General features: G+C 40.2%; 1 protein-coding gene and 1 long non-coding RNA gene across 9 annotated transcripts in view; one reads left to right on the forward strand and one right to left on the reverse strand.

Annotated features, from left to right (window-relative positions):
* EPB41L4A (erythrocyte membrane protein band 4.1 like 4A) overlaps window positions 1-26,272 on the forward strand; it is a 257,679-nt gene that overhangs the window by 218,207 nt on the left and 13,200 nt on the right. For 6 of the 8 annotated variants that reach the window (XM_060143390.1, XM_060143393.1, XM_060143395.1 and 3 more), the window contains 3 exons: window positions 4,386-4,433; window positions 5,527-5,604; window positions 16,514-16,633. In XM_060143390.1, coding sequence (XP_059999373.1) covers window positions 4,386-4,433; window positions 5,527-5,604; window positions 16,514-16,633 — 246 coding nt within the window. The remainder of the gene's footprint in view (window positions 1-4,385; window positions 4,434-5,526; window positions 5,605-16,513; window positions 16,634-26,272) is intronic. The other 2 variants (XM_060143392.1, XM_060143396.1) reach the window with 2 other exon arrangements.
* The window catches only part of LOC132516994 (uncharacterized), a 33,160-nt gene continuing 10,158 nt past the window's right edge, over window positions 3,271-26,272 (reverse strand). The window contains exons 2-4 of the long non-coding RNA XR_009539551.1: window positions 6,495-6,548; window positions 4,130-4,416; window positions 3,271-3,614 (exon numbers count right to left, since the gene is read on the reverse strand). This is a non-coding gene — a long non-coding RNA (uncharacterized LOC132516994). The remainder of the gene's footprint in view (window positions 3,615-4,129; window positions 4,417-6,494; window positions 6,549-26,272) is intronic.

Raw genomic sequence — 26,272 nt, forward strand, 5'->3', positions numbered from 1 at the left:
GAAATATGAAATAGAACTGAGGCTTTCTAGATAGACAGTATGGATAGAATGCAAAGACAAAGCCAGTGATAGAGCTGTGAGAAACTTTAGCATTTATTTGCTATAGTTGAAGAGGATTAATTTGTAAAAGAGTTAGAGAAATTGTGTCCCTGTGAAAAATGAAGAGAGTGAAAAATCTGGTTACTAAATAGCTTCCGTCTCTCTTCATTCCCAGACTGCTAGAAGCCAGGCTTATATCTCCTAGGCATGAGATTAGAAAATCTCACTGTAGGATATGGACAGATACTAGGGGAAAGGCCTACAGATAGCAGCTTTCAAAGGATCCTCCAATGAAATGGTTGAGACTACCCACTTTACTTAGCTCCACATTGCAGTGACGCCATCAGTTAACATGCACTGCACCATCCAGAGGGTTCCAGTCTTTTTAGTGCCTAATGCTTAAATACGAAGAGAGCCATAATCACCTGGCACTTGAGGATAGCATCTCTTTGGAAAGACAGAGACTGAACCAACAATTAGGAGTACACGTGTGGGAGCTCACAGGAAATAGAGACAATATAAGAAACAAAGAAAAATTTCTAAAAAAGTTTATTATCTTTAGAAAAGTGAAAACTGTGGTATTGAAAGGAAAGAGTGCATAAGAGTTTTCAGATTTTAAATTCGTGGGGTAGAATTTTACATAATTAATAGAAGGTTTGGAAGATAAAGTTAAGGAAATCTTTCCCAAAGTAGAACCAAAACAAAACAAAACAAATCCATGGAAATAAGGATTAAAAATGATCGAACCCGGATATCAATCATTTGACTAATAAAATTTCTAAGGGAAAAAAGACAAAAATTGCAGGAGAGGAAACTATTAAAGAAATAGTAAATACAAAAAAAAAAAAGAAATAGTACAAGAAAATATCCTAGAACGGAATGATTTAACTCTGTAGAGAGAACCCACTGAGTATTTGTCATACTAGATTGAAAAATTAGATCCATACCAAGACCATTAAATTTCAAAACATTATAGATTAAGACAGAATTTTTAAAACTTGGTGTCGGGGAGGAAAATGGGAGAGAAAAGAAAGTCCATGCACGAATGGTGACAAATCAGAATCATGGCATTGGGCTGCTTAACAGCAAATGCAGGGAAAGAAGATAACGAGGCATTGCCTTCAAAATGCTGAAGGAAGATTATTTTCAATTTAGGATTCTGTGCCCAGATAAACCATAATTGTATGTGTAGAATAAAGACATTGTCAGAAATTTCAGCTCTCAAAACAAAAAAAAATAATGTACCTGCCACGCAGTTTTCTCTGTCAATAAGTTCCACCAAAACCAAGACAAGAGGCCATGAGACCTGGAAATATGGGAACCATCCAACAGAAGCAAAAGGAATTCCCTGGTTCATGGTGAAGAGAGTTAATCAAAGTGACATTTGTGCAGCAGTACTAGACAGCAGGCTATTCAGATATGAGCAGGAGGGCAGAGGGCTCCAGGAGGGATATACATGTAACTTGCAGATTATCTGAGTATTCGTGCATCTCAGGAGGAGCTTTGCAGTTTTCTCAGAGTTGGGATGAAGAGTCAGTGAGAAGCACAAGGAAAGCTAAGCAGCTGATAGGTATGTAGAAAACTTGGCAGTTATTATCGCTAAGAAAAACTTAAACCCATACAAGAATGGAATTGTGTTCCGAAACACTGTTTAGATCGTCTGTGAACAATACTTATATAATTGTGTTTACATATCAGTGTTATGTTATTTGATATAATTATGTTAGGAAAATGGGAGAATGAAAGTCGTGAATGTGGCCTTAAAGAGCCATGTCTGCCCTGACTGGAGTGCAAAGGCACGTGTAACAAAGGGTAAGGAAATGGAGACCAAAGGGCATAGACACCTCTCTCAAGAAGTGTGGCTTTGAAGGAGAGAGGAGAGACTGGGCAGGAAATCACGGGTGATGTGGAGTCAAAGTAGGTATGTGTATGTCTAAATAGGAGAGACTTGAGAATGTTGAAAAGCTGGTAAAAGAATTTGCTAGGAGGACAAGTTGAATATATGTGAGCGATAGGAGGGTAGTTAATGACAGTCACTGAGTAGGTAAGAGGTGATGGGACCCACACGGCACAGGTGAAGGGACTGACCTTAATTATAAGGACAGTTCCGTAAATAAGAGAGGGAGATGTTGGTCAGTTTTATTTTTGGTAACAGGAAGAGGAAAGAGTTCCCATCTGATGGCTGGCTCCTTTTCACTTTGGAAGGAGAACACAAAGTCATCTGCTGAAGCAGTAGAGGGTTGCGAGGTGAAAAGAGTTTGAAGAGTACTTAGATCAGAGAAAGGTGGTAGGATTGCTGGGTCATGTTGTAGATCTACTTGAGGTTATGCAAAAGGATTTGTAGTGTAGCTAATATGCCCTTTTACGTAACTTCATCCAGCACTGCTCGGCCAGCTTTTGCCGGCTGGCTCAGAGAACCTGGAGAGTTGGATTCACCCGTACTTGGGGTTTTGACAAAAAGACTGAACAAAAAACAGAGTTGGAGGAAGTTTCGAGTACTGGAATACATGTTATTGAGATGATGGAAATCTGAGCTGAGTCAGGGAGGGAACGAAAAAAGGTGAGGAACTGGTGGAAAGTTGCAAGGTCTATAGACAGATGGTACTACTGAGGTCAAAGAACGATAGAACAGAAGTCATTGAATAAGCAATAATAGTAATACTAATAATAGCCAGCATTTATTGAGTGCTGACAGTGGGCCGGGTTCTACTCTGTGCATTTTAAATATATTAATTCATTTTATCCTCATAACAACCCTGTGTGGGAAGTATTATTAAAACTGAGGCTCAGTAGAGAAGTAATTTGTTTAAATCACACAACTTAACAATGGATGGGATGGGCTTCACATTCAGGACTACAGAGCCCGCATATTTAACCAGAGTGCCCCATCGAAGCTGTTTGAAGGTATGTAGGAAGTGGTATTCAGGAAGGAGAGGAGATTTCAGTCAGAGAGCAGAGTGTTTGTGGGTGGTGACAGATGATAAAGTCCAAAGTGTGACCATGATGGGGTTGCTGAGTTGTAGTGAAGAGGTCATTAGAGACGATGACAAGGGACGTGGAGGCCAGGGTGTTGGAATGGGCATTTGGGTGAGAGCTGATGTCAGATTATGGCAGAACTTGGCTTGGTTGATTGTGTTACTGAATTGGGTTTGTTTGCCCAACTTTGTAGCAAGTCAAATGCTGAGATGCCAAGGTTTGCTTCAGAGAAACAGTTTATTCACGAGACAGCCAAGCAAGGTGAAGGGAGAACAAATCTCAAATCTGCCTCCCTGAAGATAGGGCTTAGGGCTATTCATGGGATAAAGAGGCAGGGTGGTCTGAGGCGTGGGGAGAGGTGACTGAAGGTAAGAAGAGGGAGGTAATTGGCGGTCTGTGCAAATGTAGTCGAGCTTCATGGCTCTTCATAGGACACATGTTCAAAAAATATTGGAGTTCACATGTTCTGAGGGTGGAGGTTTTGGCCCTCTGACATCAAAAGGTCATCCATTGGACACTCACGCAGGCCCAGTTGAATGGTGAGTGGTTTCAGCCGGTCTGAACTGGGCAAGAACTAATTCCAAGTTCCTGAAAAACAACTTAAGCAACCATTACTATTGTGACCCATATGTCAGAGGTGTTATGTATAAGGAAGCTGTGGGCATCTAGTTTAAAATCAATTGAAAGCACGCAAGGCAGGACTTCCCTGGTGGCGCAGTGGCTAAGAATCCGCCTGCCAATGCAGGGGACACGGGTTCGATCCCTGGTCCGGGAAGATCCCACATGCCGCGGAGCAGCTAAGCCCATGCGCAACAACTACTGAGCCTGCGCTCTAGAGCCCGCGAGCCACAACTCCTGAGCCCGTGTGCCACAACTACTGAAACGCGTGCGCCTAGAGCCCACTGCACTGCAATGAAGAGTAGCCCTCGCTTGCTGCAACTAGAGAAAGTCTGTGCGCAGCAATGAAGATCCAACACAGCCCACTTCCCCCCCCCCCCCAGAAAAAGCATGCGAGGCAGGTAAGGTTTGGTGGGCCTAATTAGGTTAGCACTTGGTTTCACTTGCAGACCTAGGAACTACAGATGAGCCCCTTCATTGGATGAATGGAACTTACCAGACACGTTGTGCATAGTTATTTATGGTCTGTTTGTAGCCCCTGCTAGGTTGCTGGCTTCTTGAGGCCAGTTGGTATTATGTTTCTGGGGCCAGTTGTAGGGCTGAGCATATGTGTGTGACTGCCGTGTTTGGTGAATGGATGACTCTGTAAGAGACGTACGTTAACTGAAGTGAAACTCATTTTGGTATGCTTTCCTTAGCCAACTGATAATTTTCTCTTCTCCTTAATGTCTTCGTTTGTTTGTTTTCCATAGGAAAGCCCATAACAGTGGTGAGGACTCAGATCTAAAGCAGAGGAGGAGGTAAAGAAAACAAATTGGAAGGCGGGTCAAGGGAGAGGGAGGGGGCTTAGCAGATTAGCACAGCGCAGACCTGAGGCAGGAGTGGGGAAAATGTTTTGTTTTATTAGTGGCTGCTTTAAGAGTATTGTAATTTTTTTTTAAGAGTATTGTAATTTTTTTAACTTTGAAATATCAATTTTGGCTTCAACTTGTTCTCAGTCTTCCTTTCTTAACATCCTTAGGAGTTTCTCTTTTTTTCTTTTTTCTGCTCCTTTTGTCTTAGAGGAGCTGTCTCAGTTATCTCTTTTTCTTTCTTTCTTTCTTTCTTTTTTTTTTTTGGCCGCACCGTGCGGTGGCATGCAGGATCTTAGTTCCCTGACCAGGGATCAAACCCGTGCCCCCTGCAGTGGAAGCGTGGAGTCTCGACCACCGGACCGCCAGGGAATTCCCTCGGTTATCTCTTGCTACATTAAAACCACCCAAAACTTGGTGGTTGAACATAACAACAGCCATATATATCTTGTGTGATTCTGTTTGTTAGCTAGTCTAGCTAGTCCCTGGCAGAATGGCTGGCAATCTGGGACCTCTCTCTGTCTGTGGTCTCTGCACCTGGCTAACGTAGGTGGCTGGAGGGAAGCAGAAGCTACCAGCCCTGTTAAGAGACTGTCCTAGAACTGGCAGAGTATCCCTTACACCTTCTTCTGTTGGTAAAAATCAGTCACAGGACCAGCACAAATTCAAGGGGAGGGGAAATAAACTCTCCCTTTCTCCATGAAGGCAGGGGTTTGACAGGACTTTATGTCCATATTTAGTCCACCCCAGGGGCTTTTAGCTTTTCCACGTCAGAGTTCTGTTGGAAGTATTTGTTTCTGTGGTTCCTTCAGGGAGCATGGTGACATTTGCTGTAATCTGCTCTCATTTCTGTAGACATTCAGATGCCTGGCTGAACTGAGAAACTCTGACTGGGAGAGGGTACGACAGCTACTTATGTTTGGATTAGTAATTTTACTGCAAAATTAATTCTAAAGAACCAACATGAACCTTTCTGAAATTTTTCATTTGTCATAAATGTGGGTTATGTTTTTTTTTCCTTTTGCTCTTATTTTATTTTCAGGTCGCGCTCACGCTGTAACACAAGCAGTGGTAGTGAATCAGAAAATTCTAATAGAGAACACCGGAAAAAGAGAAACAGGTAATATTGGAAGGTCGTGGTTAACGGGAACTCAGAAATCAGAGGCTACCGCTGGTCATAGAAGCTGTGTGTCCTATGAATTTCTATGCCTGATTTTTCTCATCTGTGTTTAAGAAGGAATCTGGCATGATTTTAAAGCACGGTTTTAGGAAACCTCAGCTCTTTGGACTGAGTTTATCTTTATAATAAGATGATTAAACAATTTGACAGTGAGGTTCCTTCTTGTTAATAAAAAAGATGATGACCTATATTTAGGTACAACACGTGGTGAATTTGTTTAAGGGTGGTAAGAAATTTTACCATTTGTAGAGCGATTTCTCCCTGAAGTGTCTTTTAACATGACATCCTTTGCCCAGCCAAAAAACGAGACACTCATAGTTGCATAGTTTCAGCCTTATGTATGTGTACATGCAAATACGTGTTTATACTCGTGCCAGGCGCACACAGTTAGATGGGTAAATGCAATTAGTTCATATCTTTAAGACTTATTCTTAAGAGCTTGTTAATAACATGATTTGACATGTAATCAATGTCAGTGATGGCTTAATGCACTAATCAGTTCTTCCTAGTTCTGGAATACTTATTTGAAAACAAGTAATCATATAATGAAAGAGCACCAGGTTGGTGAGGTGAGGGATTTGGTTACTGGTTATGCCAGTTTCCAACCCAGTGGTTCTCAAATGGGGACAGTTTTGTCTTTCCCTGTGTTCCCTGAGGACATTTGGCAATGTTTTGGGATACTTTTGGATGTCACAATTGTGGGGGGGGATTGCTGCTGGCTAGAGAGGCTGCTAAACATCCTCCACTGCACAGGACAGCCCTCTCTACAGCAAAGAAATATCTGGCCCCAAGAATGTCTGTAGGGCCACTGTTGGGAAACCGGTTCTCACCTGACGTGGAGTCTTGCTTGGTTGCTTTATTTTTCTGGGCCGTCTTTTTCTCCTCTGTAAAATGAAGAAGTTGGATAAGATAATCTCCAAGGTCCTTCTTTAGTGCTCAGAGCTCTTGTGCTGGTCATGCATTGAATTGGCCTCCCTCTCTAACTACAAAGCCTGTGTAATAACAGCCCAGATAGCATTGTAAGAGTGGGCCATTTTCTTAGGAAGCTTTCCATGTGGAGCCTTCTTAGGGGCTGGCATCACACTAGATAGAGGTGAGATCTCAGTGTGTAAGGACACCTTTCTCAAGGAAATGATTTCAGTTTCTTTATCTATAAAAAGCCAAGTGTGGAGGGTAGCTCTCCCTCAGGTACCCTCTTCCTGCTCTAAAATTCAGTATTTCTGCATAAACAACACAAAACAAAGCAAAACTAACAAACAAAACAGCCTCCCTCCCCCATTTGTACTTACTGATCAAGCCAGTATCTTAATAAATATATTTCTGTTTTGCTTGGTGTATTCTAAGTTGAGCTCATAGGTGCTCTATTCTCAACTTCTCAGAAGGTAACCTATTTAAAAACAGTGTCTTTTCAGGCCAAAATGCTCACGGTGACATTTGCTATTAAAATGAAACACTATTTAAAGGTTGCCAACAAGTTCCTAAATAGCTCATTACTGATCTAGGGGCACTGGTTTCAATATTCCTTCTAGGTGTTTTCTCCCTCTACCCCAATTTCTCCTCCCACCCCAATTTCATGAACAATTTTTTAGACTGGCTTTCTTTGTACTGTATTTTAGAATGATGGTGGTTCTGAATGTTTAAATGCAAATGTACTTTGTAAGGCTATTAATGAGAAATTGCTTTCAAAACACACTGACACAAAGGTTTTCAAAATCATTTCTTTTACCTGCAGAGATATTGCCCTAGGGTTATACAAGTTGCCTGTGTCTGTAGAAGATGAGGTCTGGACTCTAGCTCTCAGGGGCATAGCAAAAACTGGGCAGAGGAAGAGACATGTCTTGCAGTTCCCATATCCACTCCTGAAAATCCTGGTGTGGGTACAGTGTGCAGAGAAAGATGGTGCAACACATTACACTGCCCCTGGGTGCCACGTACCCATTACGCAATGCTGCCGCTAACCCCTCCGTCCCATTATTAGCCTTTAAAATTTTGCCAGAACCCGGTCATTCCGCCTCGGGGTACAAGGGTCTGAGTATTTATACTGCGGCCCTGCTGATGGTCCCATTACAGACACAGTATGTCTTGTGTCTGTAATGAAGGGTTGTCAAATGATGTCTGACTTTCTACTTTGGGGGAGAGAATGAATCTCTTCAACCTCAGTTGTCCTTCCTTATTTTGGGCGGGAACGTGACCCAGCCAAGCTCTCACCAGCGTCTTTTGTACTTTTATTAAAGGACTCTGGTAACCCTAGAATGGGGCAAAGTGAATCTTGAACATGTTGATGTTCTACTTCCTGCCAGCAAGGTCTCTAAATGCAGACCTGGATGCTTCCTCACTTTGGAAACCAGAGCCTGCACCCGACACACCCCACTTTCCTGTCTCCCCAGGGGAACTGTAGCCTGAGGCAGAGGAACAAAGACTGTGCACATTTGCTTTTCAGGCACTGTTTTGAAGCCCATGAAGTGTCCAGTGGAACTCTGGACAGAGTTCCAGAGAGACTTTCTGGAGACTGTGTGTGGTCTTTGGGATGCTCTTTCCTATGCTACTCTTTCTTGCCGTTTTTTTTGTTTTTGTTTGTTTGTTTGTTTAACATAAGGAAGGTCTCTCCTATTAGGTTGGAGATAATTCTGTGTAAATACTGTTTTTTCACTGTGTCTGCCCATTGGATTTTAAGCTGCCTTGCTGTTCCCATGGATGACAATTTCAATATCTCAGATTTTGTGTTCGGAGAAACACAAGTTAACAAGACAATGTTCATAGATCAACTTTATCCAAAGCAGTAGTTGTGGCTTTTAACAACCATGAAAAAAAAATCATAATCCACATCAACTCTGGAAGGCTAGTATCAGAAACAAGGATTGTTGTTTAGATTCAGTTTTAGGAAAATATAACTGTAGATAAGCACCCCCTCTGTCAGTTTTGGGTCTAGAGCTAATGAGGCCAGATGGTGAGGGCTGTGCAGTAACTGCAGGGTTTCATTCCGCAGAAGTTTCCGACAATACCAGAGGCTTCGAGCCTCCTTTGGGGAATTGTTTATGTCTTTCTTAATCCCCTTTCACTTCAGTTGTTGCTTCCTTACTGTTTTCATAATGTGCATGGGTACCTACAGTTCTCTAGATTTTAAGATTTGAGAAAATAGATTTTTCCTACCTTTGTATAATACCTGGAAGTTGGAGCACAGTTTCTTGTGATAACATCTCAGATGACAGAAAGTCCTTATTTTCCCCTCAGTGTCTCTACGTATACCCTCATCTTCATTTCTCTTCTCTTGCCTCCCTTTTTACTATATCACATTATTTTTCCTCACCCAGTTCCCTTTTTTTTCTTTTCTTAGCTTCTTTCTCACTCTTTCTTTCCTGTCTTCTCTGACTTCTGTCTCTGCTTAGGAGCCAGTGATGTGTCAAAAAACCCCCAAGGGTGTAGGTCAGGGTTTTGGTTCTGCCATGTCCTGCTGTTTGACCTTGGGCAGCTCATTTAACAAATTTAAACTTAGCTTTCTCATCCCTAAAATGGAGTGCATACTACCTGATCTGCTTTCTTGAATGAGTTACTGCAAAGACCAAATGAAATCTGAGAGGTGATAGCACTTTGGCGGAGGGAGCCGGACAGTTTAATATCTAATTTTGTAGGCACTGCCTCTTTCTTTGGCTGTCCCCACCTCTCCTACACCCTCTTTCCAATCTTTTCCACTTTACTTTTAACCTTGTCTTCCATTTCCCCATCTACCCTGACTTTACACATTTGTATTTTCAGACCAGGTATTCTTACCCTCTGATTGATGGGTAGGTTTTAGGGGTCTCATAATGCCAAGAAATTGTATGTAACATTCTTTGTGTTTCTAAGTATACAATTTTCTGGCGATAGTCTGTAGATTTAATCAGATTCTTAAGGGGGTGTCTGACCTCCAGAAAGTTATGAAGTGGTGATTATGATCTAAATAGTGAGAGATAGATTGATATTGGGAAGTGGAATTGGTAGGATTCAATTCACTGGTAGGATTGAAAACTAAAAGGCTGCAAATTTCTTTTCAGATTACTTTTTGTTATACCGATTTGGGAAAAAATCGGTTGAATTAAATTCATCAAATTGGAAACCTACCAAGTACAAAGCAGCATGAAGTTAACGTGAATATTAGATTGCATTATGTTTTACTAGTTAGAATTTTGAATCTTGTACCTAAGATCAGAAGGGTCAGTCAGCTGGTCTTTATGGGTTTGAGCCCCTGGGCCATGCTCAGGACTTGCCCACAGTGTATGTTGAAGGAGGACCTAAGAGGTAGACCTATCAGAGTGAAGCCTTTCATAAACCAGCTTTCCCTGAAAATACCTTGAGCTTAATAAAATATCCTTCACGTTCAAAGAAACCGGTCTGCAAAGTATCCTTTGTGCTGTTGATGAAAATCAGCACTCCTTTGGGCATTCACTGGGGAGGATCTGTGGATTACTCAGTCATTAGCTTTGATGTGTTGCTAGGCTTTTAGGATTTGAAGTGGGAGATTTGGAGGAGGTGGGCAGTGAGGCAGAGAACTAGTCTGGTGTTTTTTGCATAAGCATAAAAGTGGAAGTAACTCTGGAGCCTGGTGAGGATTAAAAGGGTAAGAGAAATGATAGAAGCTGGGGGTAAATGCTGGACTAGAATAAATTGGCAACAGGGGACCATTTGGGCCTTTCCCAAATTTCATTCTGGGACGTTCGCATCATAATCACATGAGTTACGTATCTGAGGTGATGTGTGTGCACACGTGTGTGCGCGTGTGGGTGAAATAAAGCTCAGAACAAAGAACGAGGGATGGGTGCGTTACGAATTTTGAAGATGCTTTGAAGATCTTTGTGCCTAGGGGCTGGTTCCTTTACCCTCTGAGTTTTAATTTTCACACATGCAAAGTGGGATAATACCTGCCCCGCCTACTTCACGGGGTTTATAAAGATCTGAGAGAGTGGATGCACTTTGAAAAGCACAAAGGGCCCTGCATGGGCAGGTACTATTCGATTGATGAGAATGTTCAGCGCTGCTCAGTGTTATCTGAAGTCCTGTTGGATCTGCAAAGTGGGGCCCAGCTCCCTTTCACAATAAAGAAGTCAGTATTTCTAACATGAATTTGTTCTTCCACAAACGTTGTTAGAGTTTCCTCCTGCTTTTTAGACGTCTTTTAGAATCTGTATCTGAATAATGGATTAAGATGGTTTGAAGTATTTTAAATGTGTTCCACAGGTCTTTTATATTATTTTTCTGAAAAAAGAAAGAAACCATCCTCTGTGGCACTGCAGCTAACAGGGACAATACACTTGAGCCGGGGAGATCTAGATCACGGCTTTGGCAGGGTTTTGTTGTTGTTAGAGGGATAACACAAAGCAAAGCATTCCTGTCCCTCTGCCCTAGGGAAAAAATGTGGTTTTGATGATGGCAAACTTAAACCAAGGGACGTTTCTTCCACATGGCCTGAAGATAGGTAACTGTTTCCTTGCAAGCATTCCCTCCTGCCCGGTCCCTGTCCCTGATTGAAGTGCCGGGGCTGGCTGCAAACCAGGTAAAAATTGCGGGTAGGGAGAGAGCAGTTTGTGCAGAGCCAATGGAAATGATGTTCACCATGGTACAGATGGCACAGGGTTCTGATTTCCACTTTAATAGGTTGTATTAAGATTTAGACATTTGATGTGGATTATTTAGGGATTCCAGAGTATAATCCAAGTTGACAGAGATGACTGTGGAAGTGTGGAGCTGCAGCAAATGAGGAATGCTGTCAGATGACTAAAAGCAGAGCAGGTTGAAGGATCACGAAAGCAGGAGAGTTTGGGGAGGGAGATGGCACCAAACGCAGCCCATTTTAGCCGGGAGAGCATAAGGAGTAAGTGGAAGAGATAGAATCACCTTTAAGAGCAAATAAGGATAATTTATTGATGGTGGGGGAAGGTGGGAAAAGCAAATGAATTTTTTGCTTGCTGGTCTTCAGGGAGTATGTCGACAGATGCCTGGAACCAACATAAATTTCCCAAGGGAAGAAAAACTACTGAAAAAAAAAAAGAAGACTGGTTTATAGTATGTGATCCAAAAATGAGAGCAGTGGATGAGAAACACAAGTCCACAGTCAGCTGGGAACTGCAGATTTAATATTAGCGATGGAGTGGTTGTATGAAGCAATTGTCTGGGAAGTTGTGCTATTGCTGAAGAGTGGAGAGTTTTGTTTTTTTTTTTACCGTGTCTGAATGGCTTATAAATAAAGCACGAATAGAGAACCATAATTTTAAAGCTGGAAAGGATCTTTACAGTAATTCAGTAGATGAAGAAACAGACCTACCAAAGAAGGTTAAGCGTTTTGCCCAGGGTCTCTGAGTCAGATAATGACAGAGCTGGAACGAGGCTGAACTCGGGAGCAATGGGTATTGCTCTTATCGCCTGGAAGCGTCATTATACACTTGCTCTGTAAGATTTCTCAAGTTCAGTATTACACATGGTCTTTATCTCAGTAAATGAGAAATGGAAGCGTCCTTATACACTTGCTCTGTAAGATTTCTCAAGTTCAATATTACACATGGTCTTTATCTCAGTGAATGAGAAATGAATTAAGAACTGGTATAAAGGAAGGTCCTATTAAGAACAAAACTGCCTGGATAAAGGTAGAGGATGAAGTAAAACCCGCGGGGATTTGTATAGGAATTCATTTGGTACTGTGAAGAATTTTGCAGAAGAGGCAGAACTATAATTGGGAAGATAGGAAAGAAGAGACTAGGAACAGTCATTATCTTCATTATTGTTATCAAACGATTATATGACGTTTTGTCTTCCAAACCTTTTGCAAACTTTAAGTGACAAATGCAGTTAAAATCTAAATTGCACGGATAGCCTGAAAAATTAGGGTGTTGAAGTTTGGTGAGACATGGAGGAAATGTATCAGAATTCTCTTATTCTGAAATGTTATTGGAGAATGCTCTATTCTAGAGCGACGCTCTCCCTCATACCTTGATTAAAAAGCAAAACCTTACGGTAAGGCTTCTTAGCCCAGTTGCTAACTCTCCTTGGTTGTACATGAGGAAATAGACAAAATGTGATGCATGTAGAGTTATTACCTTAATGGATACAGGAAAGAAACAGCATTTTTTGAGGTTCAGCTTTAAATATAACATTTGAAAATGAATACATCCCCAGTGAAAATTTCAACGGACTCCTTTCCCCACTTAAGACTTTCATGACTGACTGTCATATAAGACGTTTTGACTTTTTAAAAGGTACTATATTGATATAATGCTTACAGTGTTTTTATTCTTCATAATGTACATCCCCACATTAAAATTAAAATGTAGCAGGAAAGGAGCAAAAACCAACACTTTGTGTGTGCTACACCTAAGGAGAAATGAGACTTATAAGGTAGAATCATGATAGGATATGTCTTTTACATTTAAAGATTTCTTTAGTTACTCATGCATAAACAAAATAGTTAACTCCTGCCTCATAAGGACTCAGTGTTACAATATCCTTGCCTTTAGGGCTAGGATTTTTCCTTTCCATGTAGCATCTGTATTTTCTGGAGCAGTTCAGTGATGGAAGAAATGACACTTTCATTCTTGTAATGAGGTACCATTAACCAGAGGCCTTTTGTAAGGGTGTAATTTCAAACTTCATTACAGACTAAGGCAGCCACACCACCCGTTACTCAGGAGAATGTGCTTCTGTTGTGACTCTCCAATGAGCCTTACATTTTTAATGTACCTTGTTAGAATATTTATGAAAGAGTATCCCCAGTAGAGGGCAACTGTCTTTGGAACATGTGGGTCCCAAGGATATTAACTGACATGGTTTCACTGCCCTCACTTTCGACTTTTTGATTAGGAAAATAAAAGTTAAAGGTGCATGCCGTCGTCTGAAATTCTTTCTGATTTAGTTCTTGTTACTAGTAAGGTACAAGAAATATGTGTGCTCTTGTCTCAGGAGTTTTAATTTTTGTTATCAGAGTAAAGCCTCAGTATGAAAGTAGCCAGCTAAATTCCACAATAGAAGAATGAGCATATACTGCTTGTGCTTCCTTTGAACTGTCTAAGGAATGTTTCTCTAGGAAACGTATGTTTGCCTCAGTCAGGTTTCACCCTTGCTGGCAGGCTTGACCTCTCAAAAATATTTAAGGATGCTGATTTACCGATTTAAAAAAAAAAATTAGTGGAATTTTGTCCTGTCCACGAGCTGTGCAGCGATTTAGCTCAGAACGGAAGCTGTAGTCTAAAAGACTCCAGGCTTAGGAGTTGCCAGGACCTGGTGTTATGTCTACCCCGGGCAATGCAAGGTGTGGGTTCCTGTGGGAGGGAAGACAGCTCCTTGCCAGCCTGACGCCTTCCCACTGTCTCTTCCTAGCTTTTGGATCCCTCAGTCCTGGGAGAGTCCAGGACAGTTCCCCCCCTCCCCGCAGGTCTGGTGGGTCACTCCCTGGCTGTCACGTGATACATGGAATGGCTCAGAGGTGTAGGTTCTGGCTATGAAAATACATATACATACACGTGTGTGTGTATGCGCACATGGAATTTTCAAGTGAGAGTGTTTGCTTCAAAGAGTGATTAATTATGACCTCGTCGTATACCTTTTCATACTTTTCTTCAGATGTTTCTAATATTCAGATTCATATGTTCAGTTTTCATTTCCTCTGCACATGTCATTAGAAGAGGGAACTATGTTCTTGAATCTGTGAAAAATACCATGACTGTATCCTGTTAATATTCAAATAATAGCCTATTAGGAATGAAAGCTTTAGTGAGGAAATATATACAGTTCAAAGACTTGAAATGTGTTACAGATAATTTTTTACTTAACACAATTCCTCTTTAATCTAGAGAGATTTAAATAGCTTCTTCCTCATAAGCTACTTTTTTTTTTTTTTTTTTTTTTTTTTAATGCGGTGCGCGGCCCTCTCACTGTTGTGGCCTCTCCCGTTGCGGAGCGCAGGCTCAACGACCATGGCTCACGGGCCCAGCCCCTCCGCGGCATGCGGGATCCTCCCGGAACGGGGCACGAACCCGCGTCCCCCGCATCGGCAGGCGGACCCCCAATGACTGTGCCACCAGGGAAGCCCATAAGCTACTTTTTTTTTTTAAACTGGAATTTGCTTTCCATTGTCTCTGTTTAAGTATAAGTGAGATGAATATATGTCACTCTTCTACTGGTTTGCATTATAAGCAGATCAGATATCCACCCCACAGTCTGTACTAAGTGCTGTAACAGGGCAGCGGAATCCACCCCACAGTCTGTACTAAGTGCTGTAACAGGGCAGCGGAAAGACATCTGTTCAGTGAGAGAAATGACTCCAGACTTGTCTATTCTTTTCATTTCTGTTTCGAAGCAGTTATGCTCATGCAGTCACAGTACTGGGATGATTACCGTGCAATTCCATGCTGCTCTCCCACGCCCCGGGAGCAGCAGTGTGAAAGAAACACCCTGGAGCAGCTTCCTCAAGAACGTACCTAAATTCAAAGTCAAAGATTCAAATAACAGGTGTTTGATTTTTGCAAGAAATACTCATGGCTTCACAGCATCACTGCAGTGCATTCCAGACATTATTTACACATTAATTAAGCACTTGCTTTAATTAAGTACTTGGTTCCCTCTCTCCCCTGTAACACCTCACCCTTCTTTTTAGAAAGACTTGATGCATCAAAAGTCCGAAACTTCTGCAGGCTGTGTGGTCCATGGATGGGTTTTGCCAGGTCAATACAGTATTTCGCATTCATAATTGGTTACCATTACTTAAAAAACAGAAGAGTTTGTTTTTAAAAAATCCAGATTTGTGGATTATCTTTTAAAAACTGAGAGGATTAAGTAACATTGTCCCGTGCTCTTACATGGCAAGTGCCTGTGCCCCCCAGTACCCCCTCCCCCCAGTTTCCCTTTCCCTCATTTTACATTCCCTGCAGGGCCCCTGGCCACGCTGAGTGCTGAGCTCAGCCCTCATTCCCTCTTAAACATGCGAGCAGCATAACGAGAATGTTCTGTGCCTACTCGGTTGCTGAGGCATTATGCACCACATTTAACTTTTTTTATTTGTAGCTTCTTGTCTTAAAAAAATGGAAATTGTATCTGGCACTTATTGTGCATGAAAACTTGGACAATTTGTGAATTTTTAAGAGCATTTCAAAGGAAAACTATTCATTGCTGTTTTACTTAGTATATTTGTATAAAATGATTCATGATTTAAGATTGTGTAGCAGACACCACTGTTTCTTTAGTCGAAACCTAAATATGTTTGATTTTTAAATTTATTTATTTATTTTTGGCTGCGTTGGGTCTTCATTGCTGCGCGTGGGCGTTCTCTAGTTGTGGCGAGCGGGGGCTACTCTTCATTGCTGTGTGCGGGCTTCTCATTGTGATGGCTTCTCTTGTTGCAGAGCACAGGCTCTAGGCGTGCGGGCTTCAGTAGTTGCAGCACGTGTGCTCAGTAGTTGTGGCTCGCGGGCTCTAGAGTGCAGGCTCAGTAGCTGTGGCACACGGGTTTAGTTGCTCCATGGCATGTGGGATCTTCCCGGACCAGGGCTCGAACCCGTGTCCCCTGCATTGGCAGGCAGATTCTTAACCACTGTGCCACCAGGGGAGCCCCTAAATATGTTTTAAATGAGTTTTGTTTTTGACACATGTCTTTTTACTAGGAAATTTTAAGCCGGGGATGAAGTCTGAAAATAACCAATATATGTTTACGTATTTATATATAAATATTATATACTTATGTACTTAAGGATATATTGATACGGTTAATACATTCCTAGCTTTGAGTGATTATGGTAATATTGCGAAATAACTTTTAAAAACATGTTTAGGATGAACTGATAAAGCACCACATATGTGGATGTTAATTTTAGATGAATGGTCTTTCTTTCAGAATACGGCAGGAGAATGATATGGTTGATTCGGCGCCTCAGTGGGAAGCTGTACTAAGGAGACAAAAGGAAAAAAACCAGGCGGACCCCAACAACAGACGATCCAGACACAGATCTCGCTCGTATGCGCTCTCTCTTTATGCCTTGATTCAGAAACTCCGAGCTTTTGCTAGCATGCAGAGTCTAGGGCACATTGGGCTGTCTCTCTGAGGTCTTCTAAAGTGATTTAGTTCAACCATGATTATCCCACTGTTTATTTGTCATAGATACCTTCTTACATTTGTTATGCTCATCAACTGTATCTGAAGCAGTAGAAGTTGGAGCACAGCCAAAGCAAAATGTCATAAAAAACAAGGATCTCAAAATCATGTCTTGTTTTGTTTTTAAACAAAGGTATATATTCAACTGAATAAGTAGGAATAGTCTCCTTTGTTCTGGAGCTTGGCAGTTGGTGAAATACCTGCTGCTTATCTCAATTTGAGTCTGCAGAATCCTCTTAAGTCTTGTGCCAGATTAAACCAGATGTGAATAACTTCCCATCAAATCACCATTTGTGAGCAGTAGTCAGTGAGTGATTCATTACATCCGTGTTGAGATTGGCCTGCTCCTTCTGTTGCTAGGCAGTGCCATGTGTGAGCATAATAACCCCATGATGATGAGGTTGCCAGTTCCCCAAATTAATTTTCTTTTGCACTGATAAAGTTTATACTTAAACAGAAATGCTTGCACCATCCAGATTTAGACTGTCCACATCCACCTCTTGTCCCAAAGCAAACCTTTTTTTTTTTTTTTGATGTGCAAGAAGTAGATTTACTAATACGGTATGCACAAGCGGTCAGGCAAGGGGGCTCTGCCCTGAGAACTAAGTGGGAAAGCAGCTTTGGTTAGGGAGATTCACACTCCGTAGTCAGAGTGTGGGCCACCTTAGAAGGTGAGAGGCCCTGGGAGATACACCTTCCATAGACAGAATGTGGTCCAACTCAAAAGGCGAGATCGGCCCCAAAGCATACCTTTTTAAAGTGAGCTGGACCTAACTACCTATCCCTTTATGATCCTGGGTGGTTAGATGTCTGGTGTTGCCTACTTGTGGAAGGAGGGATGGTGTCTCAGCAGGGCGGTGGGAGGAGGATGCCTGGGAGTGGATGGGAGGCAGTCTCTAGAGGTAGGTGGGGAGCTCTGAGGGAGCTGGGCAGAAGGGTGCCAGCTCAGTTTAACAGAGGACAGGAGCAGGCTCCAGAGGGAACACTCCATAACCCTAGGGGACTCTGCTCAGTCTCAGGGACTTGCTTTCGAATGAGAAGTTAACCCCTAATGTGTGTGTGTTTTTATCAGTGGTACATCATAACGAATGATGTCTGTTTCTTCTCTAATAGAAAATTTGCAGGTAGTCACTAAGCACTGTACACCCTATAGATTTATTCTTTACTCCATTTGTTTTTGTCTGGACTAACTAAACTGTTCAATTTAAAGCAGAAGTTAATAAAAGTTTCCTTTGTCTTGCATACCACCTCTCCCTAATTCCATTAAAAAAAGAGAGGTTTAGAACAGGAAGAATCAAGCCGTAATTGTGGACAGTTTAACCAAAAGGCACAGAACCCCAAGATACGATCCCAGCATGGTCCTGGGCATATCTTTTGCAACTATGCTTTTACCCTTCCATGTGGAATCTTTTTCTATGAGAGACTTATTATACACAAGTTTTGGTAACTTGGTATTAAATCTTAAAAACAGCATTCAGTTTTTCTGATTATTTCTAAAGCACTCTAAATTCAACTAAATGCCAATAATAAATTTCATTTATTAAATAAAGGGAAAAGTAAAATGAAATTAGGAAAAATCCTATATATAAACTTTGAAGAAGCCGAAATACATATCTGGGGACAATAGTAAATAGTGAATAATCATTTATAGATAAAATTGATAAAGAGAATAATCCAAAGTTGTTGAGTATTACAGTTACCATAATTCAGTTACATTATGGGGCAAATATTGTAGATGGGACTATGGATTTAATCATTTTTAATTGAGTGATCTGAGATTCATTTAACACCTTAAGGAATAAACTTTTTCACAATTGAGGTAATTTGAGGTGAAATTTACATCTAGTGAAATTGCTCTCACCTTATGGGTAGAAGTCTATAAATTTTGACAAGTGTATACATAGTGTATCCATCATGCCAATCAAGATACAGAATTTAAAAAGTTCCCTCCTACTCCTTCTGTTCAGTCCCCATCCCCCATAGGCAGCCACTGTTCTGATTTCTATCACCATAGATTAAATTTTTTCTCTTACTGAATGTCACATAAATGTAATTATACAATATATGCTCTCTTAAAATGTGGCTTAGTCCATTGTACGATTATACCACAGTTTGTTTATCCATTCTCCTCTTGATGGATGTTTGGATTGTCTGCAGTTTTTGCTGTGTTGTGAAAAAGCTCAAGATGCTCCACACAAGTGTACCTGTGGAGTATGTTATCTTTTGCCTTGGGGTAAATACCTGAGTGGAATTGCTCGGTTAGAGGATATGTCTAACCACATTTAATTTTATAAGAAGCTACTCAAATGATTTCCAGAGAGGCTGTATCATTTTATACTCCCACTAGCAATGTATGAGATTCAGTTCTGCTGTATTCTTGCCAATATTTGGTTTTGTCTGTCTTGTTAATTTTAGCTCGTCTAGTTGGCTTGAAGTAGTACCCTGCTGATGACTGACAAAGTTAACCACATTTTCCTGTGCTTATTGGTTATCCATATATGTTCATTTGAAAAGTGTCTGTTCAAGTTTTGCCCATTTTTAATTGTTGTTTTCTATTATTTATTTGTAGGGCTTTTTATATGTTCTGGATATAAGTTCTTTTTCAGATATGTGTATTGTGAATATACATATCTGAGAAAGAATGCTCGGCTGTGGTTTGCTTTTTCCTGTTCTTAACATTGTCTTTTGGTGAGCAGACATTAAATTTTGATGAAGACCAGTATATCCTTTTTTTTCATTTATAGTTAAGGCTTTTTTGGGGAATATTTGCCTACCCCAAAGAATATCACAAAGATATTCTCATATCTTCCTATGTAGACTTTGCTTTTATATTTAGATCTGTGATCCATTTAGAGTTAATTGTTCATTGTATGAGGTAGAGGTAGATGTTGAGAAGTTTTTTTTTTTCCAGGTGTTTTTCCAGTACCATTTGTTGAAAAGACTGTCTTCATTGAAATGCCTTAGAGCCTTTGTTGAAAATCAATAGACTGCTTAGATATGGGCCAATTTTGTTTCATTGATCTGTTGTCTAGTCTTAAGCCACCATGTTGTCTCAGTTACTGTAGCTTTACAGTAAGATTTGAATCATGCAGTGTAAATTGTCCAACTTTGTCCTTTTTTGTCAAGGTTGTTTTAGCTATTTTAGATCCTTTGCAGTTCTGTGTAAATTTTTGAATCAGCTTGTTAGTTTTTGCTCACAAAAAAGAAAAAATTCTGTAGACTTTAGATTAGCATTATGTTGAGTATCTATCGATCAATTTTGAGAAAATTAGTGTCCTACTCATCCATGTATTTAAGTCTTTAACTTCTTTCAGCAATGCTTCTAGGTTTCCAGTATAGTTATTGCATTTATTTTGTTAAATTTAATCCTAAATATTTAATATTTTCACTGGTATTGAACTACATTTTGTAAAATATTATTTTCAAATTGTTTGTTAGTATATAGAAACAAATTATTTTTTTAATATTGATATTTTATCTTGCCATCCTGTAACCTTGTTAAATTGACTTTTTAGCCTTGGAAGCCTTTAAAAAATTTTTTTTCTTAGGATTTTCTACCTTTGCAATCATTTTGTCTGTGAACGGAGACAGCTTTCCTTTATTACTAATCTTTTGCCTTTTACTTCTATTTCTTTCCTAAATGTACTGGCTAGATTTTCCAGAATAGTGTTGAATTACAATGTTGAGTCGAAGTGTTAAGAAAGCAGACATCCTTGGCTTGTTCTCTTTCTTTTTATCATTATGAAATGTCCTCTTTATAATAATACTCTTTTCTCTATGTCCACTATACCCACATACTCGTGTGTGTGTGTGTGTGTGTGTGTGTATGTGTATGTATTTATATAACCGTTACACCTTTTTCATGCTCACTTTTTGCATGGTATATATGTTTTAATACTTTAAGCTCATCTCTTGATCTCTTGTAGACAGCAGTATTTGATCTTTTTTTTTTTTTTTTTTTTTTTAACGGTATGCGGGCCTCTCACTGTTGTGGCCTCTCCCGTTGTGGAGCACAGGCTCCGGACACGCAGGCTCAGCGGCCATGGCTTACGGGCCCAGCTGCTCCGCAGCATGTGGGATCTTCCCGGACCGGGGCATGAACCCGTGTGCCCTGCATCGGCAGGTGGACTCCCAACTACTGCACCACCAGGGAAGCCCTGATCTTTTTTTTTTTTTTTTAATCTAGTCTGACCATCTCTAACTTTTAAATTGAATGTTTAGGATGCTTATGGGTCATGTAATTATTAATATTTTGGGGTTTAAGTCTGCCATCTTACTCTTTCTTCCTGTTTACTGAATCTATTTTTTGTTAGTTTGTTCCTCCTTTTCTATTGTATTTTGTGTTAACTGAATATTTTTTGGTATTCTATTTTACTTTTTATATTGACATCTTACCTATACTACTTTTTATTATTATTTTATTTAGTGGTTTCTTTATGACTTACAGTATGATTCCTAATTTATCACAGTCTGTTTAGGATTAATATAAAATTTTATTAAAACTTAGAAATCTTAGAAAAATATAGTTCCAATTATCCCCTCTTTGTTCTTGTGCTATTGTCCTATATTTGATTTTTGCATGTTAGTAGCCCCACATTGCAATGTTTCCATCTTTGCTTCAACAGTACATTGTTTTTAAAAGAAATCAGGAAAAGAGGAACAAAATTTTATAGTTAATGTGGTAGGCAGAAAATGTCCCCTAGATATGTCGATGTCTTGATCTCCATAACTTGTGAATATTTTATGTTAGATGGCGAAGGGGAATTAAGGTTGCAGATGGAATTAAGTTTGTTAATCAGTTGACCTTCTGCCAAGGAGATTATCCTGAATTATCCAAGTGGACCCAAGTAACAACAAGGGTTCTTAAAAGTGGAAAAAGGGACAGAAGAGGAAGTCAGAGTAATTCAATTTGAGAACAGCTTAACCTGCTGTTGCTGGATTTGAAGATGGAGGAAGGAAGGGGTCATCAACCAAGAATGTGGGCAGCCTCTGAAAGCTGGAAGAGGCAAGGAAATGGATGTTCTCCTAAAGCCCCCTGGAAGGAGTGCAGCCCTGTCAACATCTTGATTTTAGTCCAGGGAGACCAGTGTCAGATCTGACCTACAGAATTGTAAGATAATACATTTGTATTGTTTTAAGCCACTAAATTTATGGCAGTTTGTTACAGTGGCAATAGAAAATGAATAGTTACCCAGTTTACTGTTACCTGTCTGTTCTGTTCCTTTCTCTAGATCCAACGTTCCATTTTCCTTCCTTTAGCATTTTTTGTAATACAGGTCTGTAGTTGATAAATTGTCTGTTTTATTTTATATGAAAATGTTTTTATTCTACTCTTATTTGTGACAGATACTTTCACTATCTATCAAATTTGGGGTTGATGGTTTTTCCTTTCACACCTTAAAGAGATTGTCTGTTGTCTTCTGATCTCTGTCATTTGTGGTAAGTTAGCCTTCATTCTGTAAACACTGTATGGAATTTTTCTTTTTTTCACTAGCTACTTTTATGACTTTTTTTCTTTATCTTTAGCTTTGTAGCTCTTTGATTATGGTGTGGCTAAGTGTGGTTTTCTTTATACAGTTGAACCTTGAACAACACAAGGGTTAGGGGCACCAGCCCTCCCATGCCCTCGAAAATTCATGTATAACTTATAGTCGGCCCTTGGTATACGTAGTTCCCCTTTATCCACAATTCCACATCCATGGATTCAACCACCTTTGGACTGTATAGGTACTGTAGTATTTACTATTGAAAAAAATCCGTGTATAAGTGGAGCCGAGCAGTTTGAACCCATGTTGTTCAAGGGTCAACTGTATCTATCATCTTCTTCTGTAATTTGGTAGTTTTCACCAAATTGGGGAAATTTTTGGCCATTATTTTTCAAATTCTTTTTTCTGACTCATTCTCTTTTTCCTTTTGGGTATCCAGTTGTATGTATGTTAGACCATTTGATATTGTCCCATAAGCAACTGAGGTTCTGTTCATGTTTCAAATTTTTCTCCCTTTTTTCAATCATGGTAATTTCTATTAACCTGTTTTCAACTTCATCAACCCTTCCTCCTACCCTCATAGTCCAGTCTGCTATTAAACTCATTCAGTGAACTTTGTACTTCCCTGTTTTAGAATTTCAGTTTTGTTATTTTTTATACTTTCCATTTCTCTGCTGAGATTTCCCATCTATTCATTGATTATGTTCCTATTTTCCTTTAAGTTGTTGTATATATTTATACAAGATGTTTTAGGGGGGATTCCCTGGCAGTCCAGTGGTTAGGACTCTGAGCTCTCACCGCCGAGGGCCTGGGTTTGATCCCTGGTCAGGGAACTAAAATCCCACAAGCCTCACAGTGCCCCCACTCCCCCCCACAAAAAAAAGATGTTTTAAAGCCCTTGGTAAATTCCCATATCTGGGTCTTTCAAAATCTATTTCTATTGACTACTTACATTTTTTTTCTTTCCTAGATTATGACTATATTTTTCTGCCTCTCTGCATGTATAATAATTTTTTATTGCATGCTGGAAATTTTAGAGGATATGTTGTAGGAGGTCTGGATTATGTTGTCTTCCTTTAAAGAGTATCAAATTTTGTTCTGGAAGGCAACTGAATTACTGTTGCATCCTCTTGATCTTATTTTTCATGCTTTGATAGGATGGGACTTTCTAGATTTTGTCCTTAGCCTAGGGTATGTTCTTTACTTGAGTCTTGGTCCTTATTCTTAAGGCCTGGCCTTTCTGGAGTCTTAGTTGAATGCACAGAGTGCTCAGAATGTGGCTTCTCCACTGTGACTGCAACAGAGCCTTGTCTGCTACCACTTCACACAGCTCTCAGCCTTGCAGTGGCCTCAGAGTGCCACCCAGCTTATGTATAGATTAAATGTAGTTAATGTTCTCAGCCAACCTCTTAAGGAAAACCCCATGCAGACTTCTCGAGTCCCACTTTTTTCTTTTATCCTGCACTGTAAATTTTAGCCTCAAAGTTTGATTTCTACCTCCTCATCCCTGTGAATCTGTTGCTTCTTGAGTTTCACCTCCTTGTACCACATTGGGAAAGTGCCAGCAGGCAGAAAACTTGAGCAAGTTGGTGCGGGGGGGGGGTGTGGGGGGGTGGTTAACCTTGTGTTTCCCTTCTCTCAAAGATCACAGTCTTATGGTATCTGTTGCCCAATGTCTGACAAACAGCTGCTTTGTATATTTTGTTTTATAGTTTTTGAGGATGGGAAGGGAGGGTTTGTCTGATACCAGTTACTCCATTGGACCAGAAGTGGAAGTTCAAGAATATTCTTTTGGGGCTTCCCTGGTGGCGCAGTGGTTGAGAGTCCGCCTGCTGATGCAGGGGACACGGGTTCGTGCCCCGGTCTGGGAAGATCCCACATGCCGCGGAGCGGCTGGGCCCGTGAGCCATGGCCGCTGGGCCTGCGTGTCCGGAGCCTGTGCTCCACAACGGGAGAGGCCACAACAGTGAGAGGCCCGTGTACCGCACAACAAACAAACAAACAAAAAAGAATATTCTTTTGAGGTAGAGTAATATCTTTGAATTGGATATTGCTTCTATCGGATCAACTGAAATCAGAAAAGAGCCTAATGATACTTTGAATTTAAAATCTTATTTAAACTTTCTTTTAAATCTTACCTTCATGATAAAAATATCAGATCAGACAGAGGGTTATTTCAGAACAATGCAGTTGTATGAGAGAACCCCATTAAGAGTTTGATGTGTACCTTTCTGGAATTTAGTTTTAAAGCAAACCGTGAAAAGACTTAGTAAATGTTTGTGGGATGACATTGTAACTGAACTTGATTGCTTAACTATATAGCTGATATGGCCAAAGTACAGTTAACAAAAAAATCTGTTTTAAGAGTAGTTCATTCAGAAGTTTCTCTGGCTGCTGAGTAAAAAGCAGATTGAGAAAGACAAGGAAGCAGGAAGAGCAATTTAAAAATATTTTGGTGGTCCAGGTGCAAGGTGGTGGTGGAATTGAAGAGAAGTGGATGAACACACATTTTGGAAGGAGAGCCAACAGGTTCATAGTGTGAGAGATACTGTGGATGAATTTTGAGTTGATGGATTAAGTGGATAGACATGCCTTTTTACCCACTCCATCCATGAGATGGAGTGAGGTGGTTTGGGGATGTGTGGGAAGTGACAAGATTTCTGTTCCATTAGGTTTGAAAAACCAAGTGGGTGATCAAATGGAAATGTCAGGTAGGCAACTGGATAAAAGTGTTCAAATTCTACAAGATGATGGATTACTTTATTTAGGACAAACTGGGCTCTGCCTTTTATTTGAGCTATGACATTAAAAACCCGAGGTTTGTTGACAATTAAGAAAATATCTGCTGGGTGCTATCGTCAGACAGACCTCTGTCTGCCTTCTGCGTCTCCGAGTGTTAGCTTATTACCTAATCTCCACAAACTTCTAGTGTCATGTCTACAACACAGGTGATACCATCCTCATGAGATTTTGCTGAACATTATTAAGTCAGATCACATACGTCAAGTGACAGCGTAAATACTTAATTGCAGTTACTGTAATTAGTAAGTTCTCCAGGTCTCAGTTTATCTGTATAAACAAGGTACTTGATTTTTTTTCCCTTGAAATGAGGAAGAGCTGAGAAGTGAAGAGAGTCGGGTGGGGCCCAACTCACATGAAAATTAGAATTTGAGAATTTAGGAATCACTACAGCTTTTTTTTTTTTTTAAGTTAAAACATGGTTAGAGCACCATCTGAAGAAAGTAATTAAAATTGTTCTTCAGATATATTTATGAGTATATGTAGCATTTCAGATATATAGTAAACCACATATCTCTCAGTTACTTCCATATTCTTGAATTCCTACTACAGTGTCTGTAAATTGCCCATGTAGAGGTATTCACTGAGGATGAATGTTATGATACATCATTCATACATGATTCACTCATTGTTTTTTAAATCTCCAGTGATAAACTAGAAACTTGTGTTTATTATTAAATGCCAGAGACATACAGTAGTATAAAATATAAAATCTTCTCTCCTAAAACACATTAAACTGAAATATGATTGGATATCATCTAGAAAAATGTGAGAAGTACGGTTTTATCCAGTTTATCTTTCAGTTGCATTGCCATTAACGTTTTCTTATCATTAGGAAACTTAGATGAAACTTCTTTTCTACATGGATGAATTTTTACTCACTGGGATATTTGGAGGAGGCATCAAAGCTGAAACAGTTAAGTTCTCATAGGTTCAAGCTGTGTGTGCATGAAGGCTCAGGCTCCCCCTGGTGGTAATAATGTCTTACTACTTCTATTGAAAAATGCTACTGTGGAAGATGAGGTGGTCAGGGTAGGATGTTCCCAGTTAAACACAGAACAGAAGTCTGGGCCTTAGATAAAGATTTAGCGTGAAGTCCCTGGAAGTGACTCCTGAGCGATATTCAGCAGCTAGGTTTCTGGGCTCTGTGGCTTTCTAATCTAATTGGCTTTCTAATCTTTCTTTAATTCTGAGAGGGGGAGAGGGAAGGAGGGGA

Source organism: Lagenorhynchus albirostris, chromosome 3, assembly GCF_949774975.1.
Source record: "Lagenorhynchus albirostris chromosome 3, mLagAlb1.1, whole genome shotgun sequence".
NCBI classification, from domain to species: domain Eukaryota; kingdom Metazoa; phylum Chordata; class Mammalia; order Artiodactyla; family Delphinidae; genus Lagenorhynchus; species Lagenorhynchus albirostris.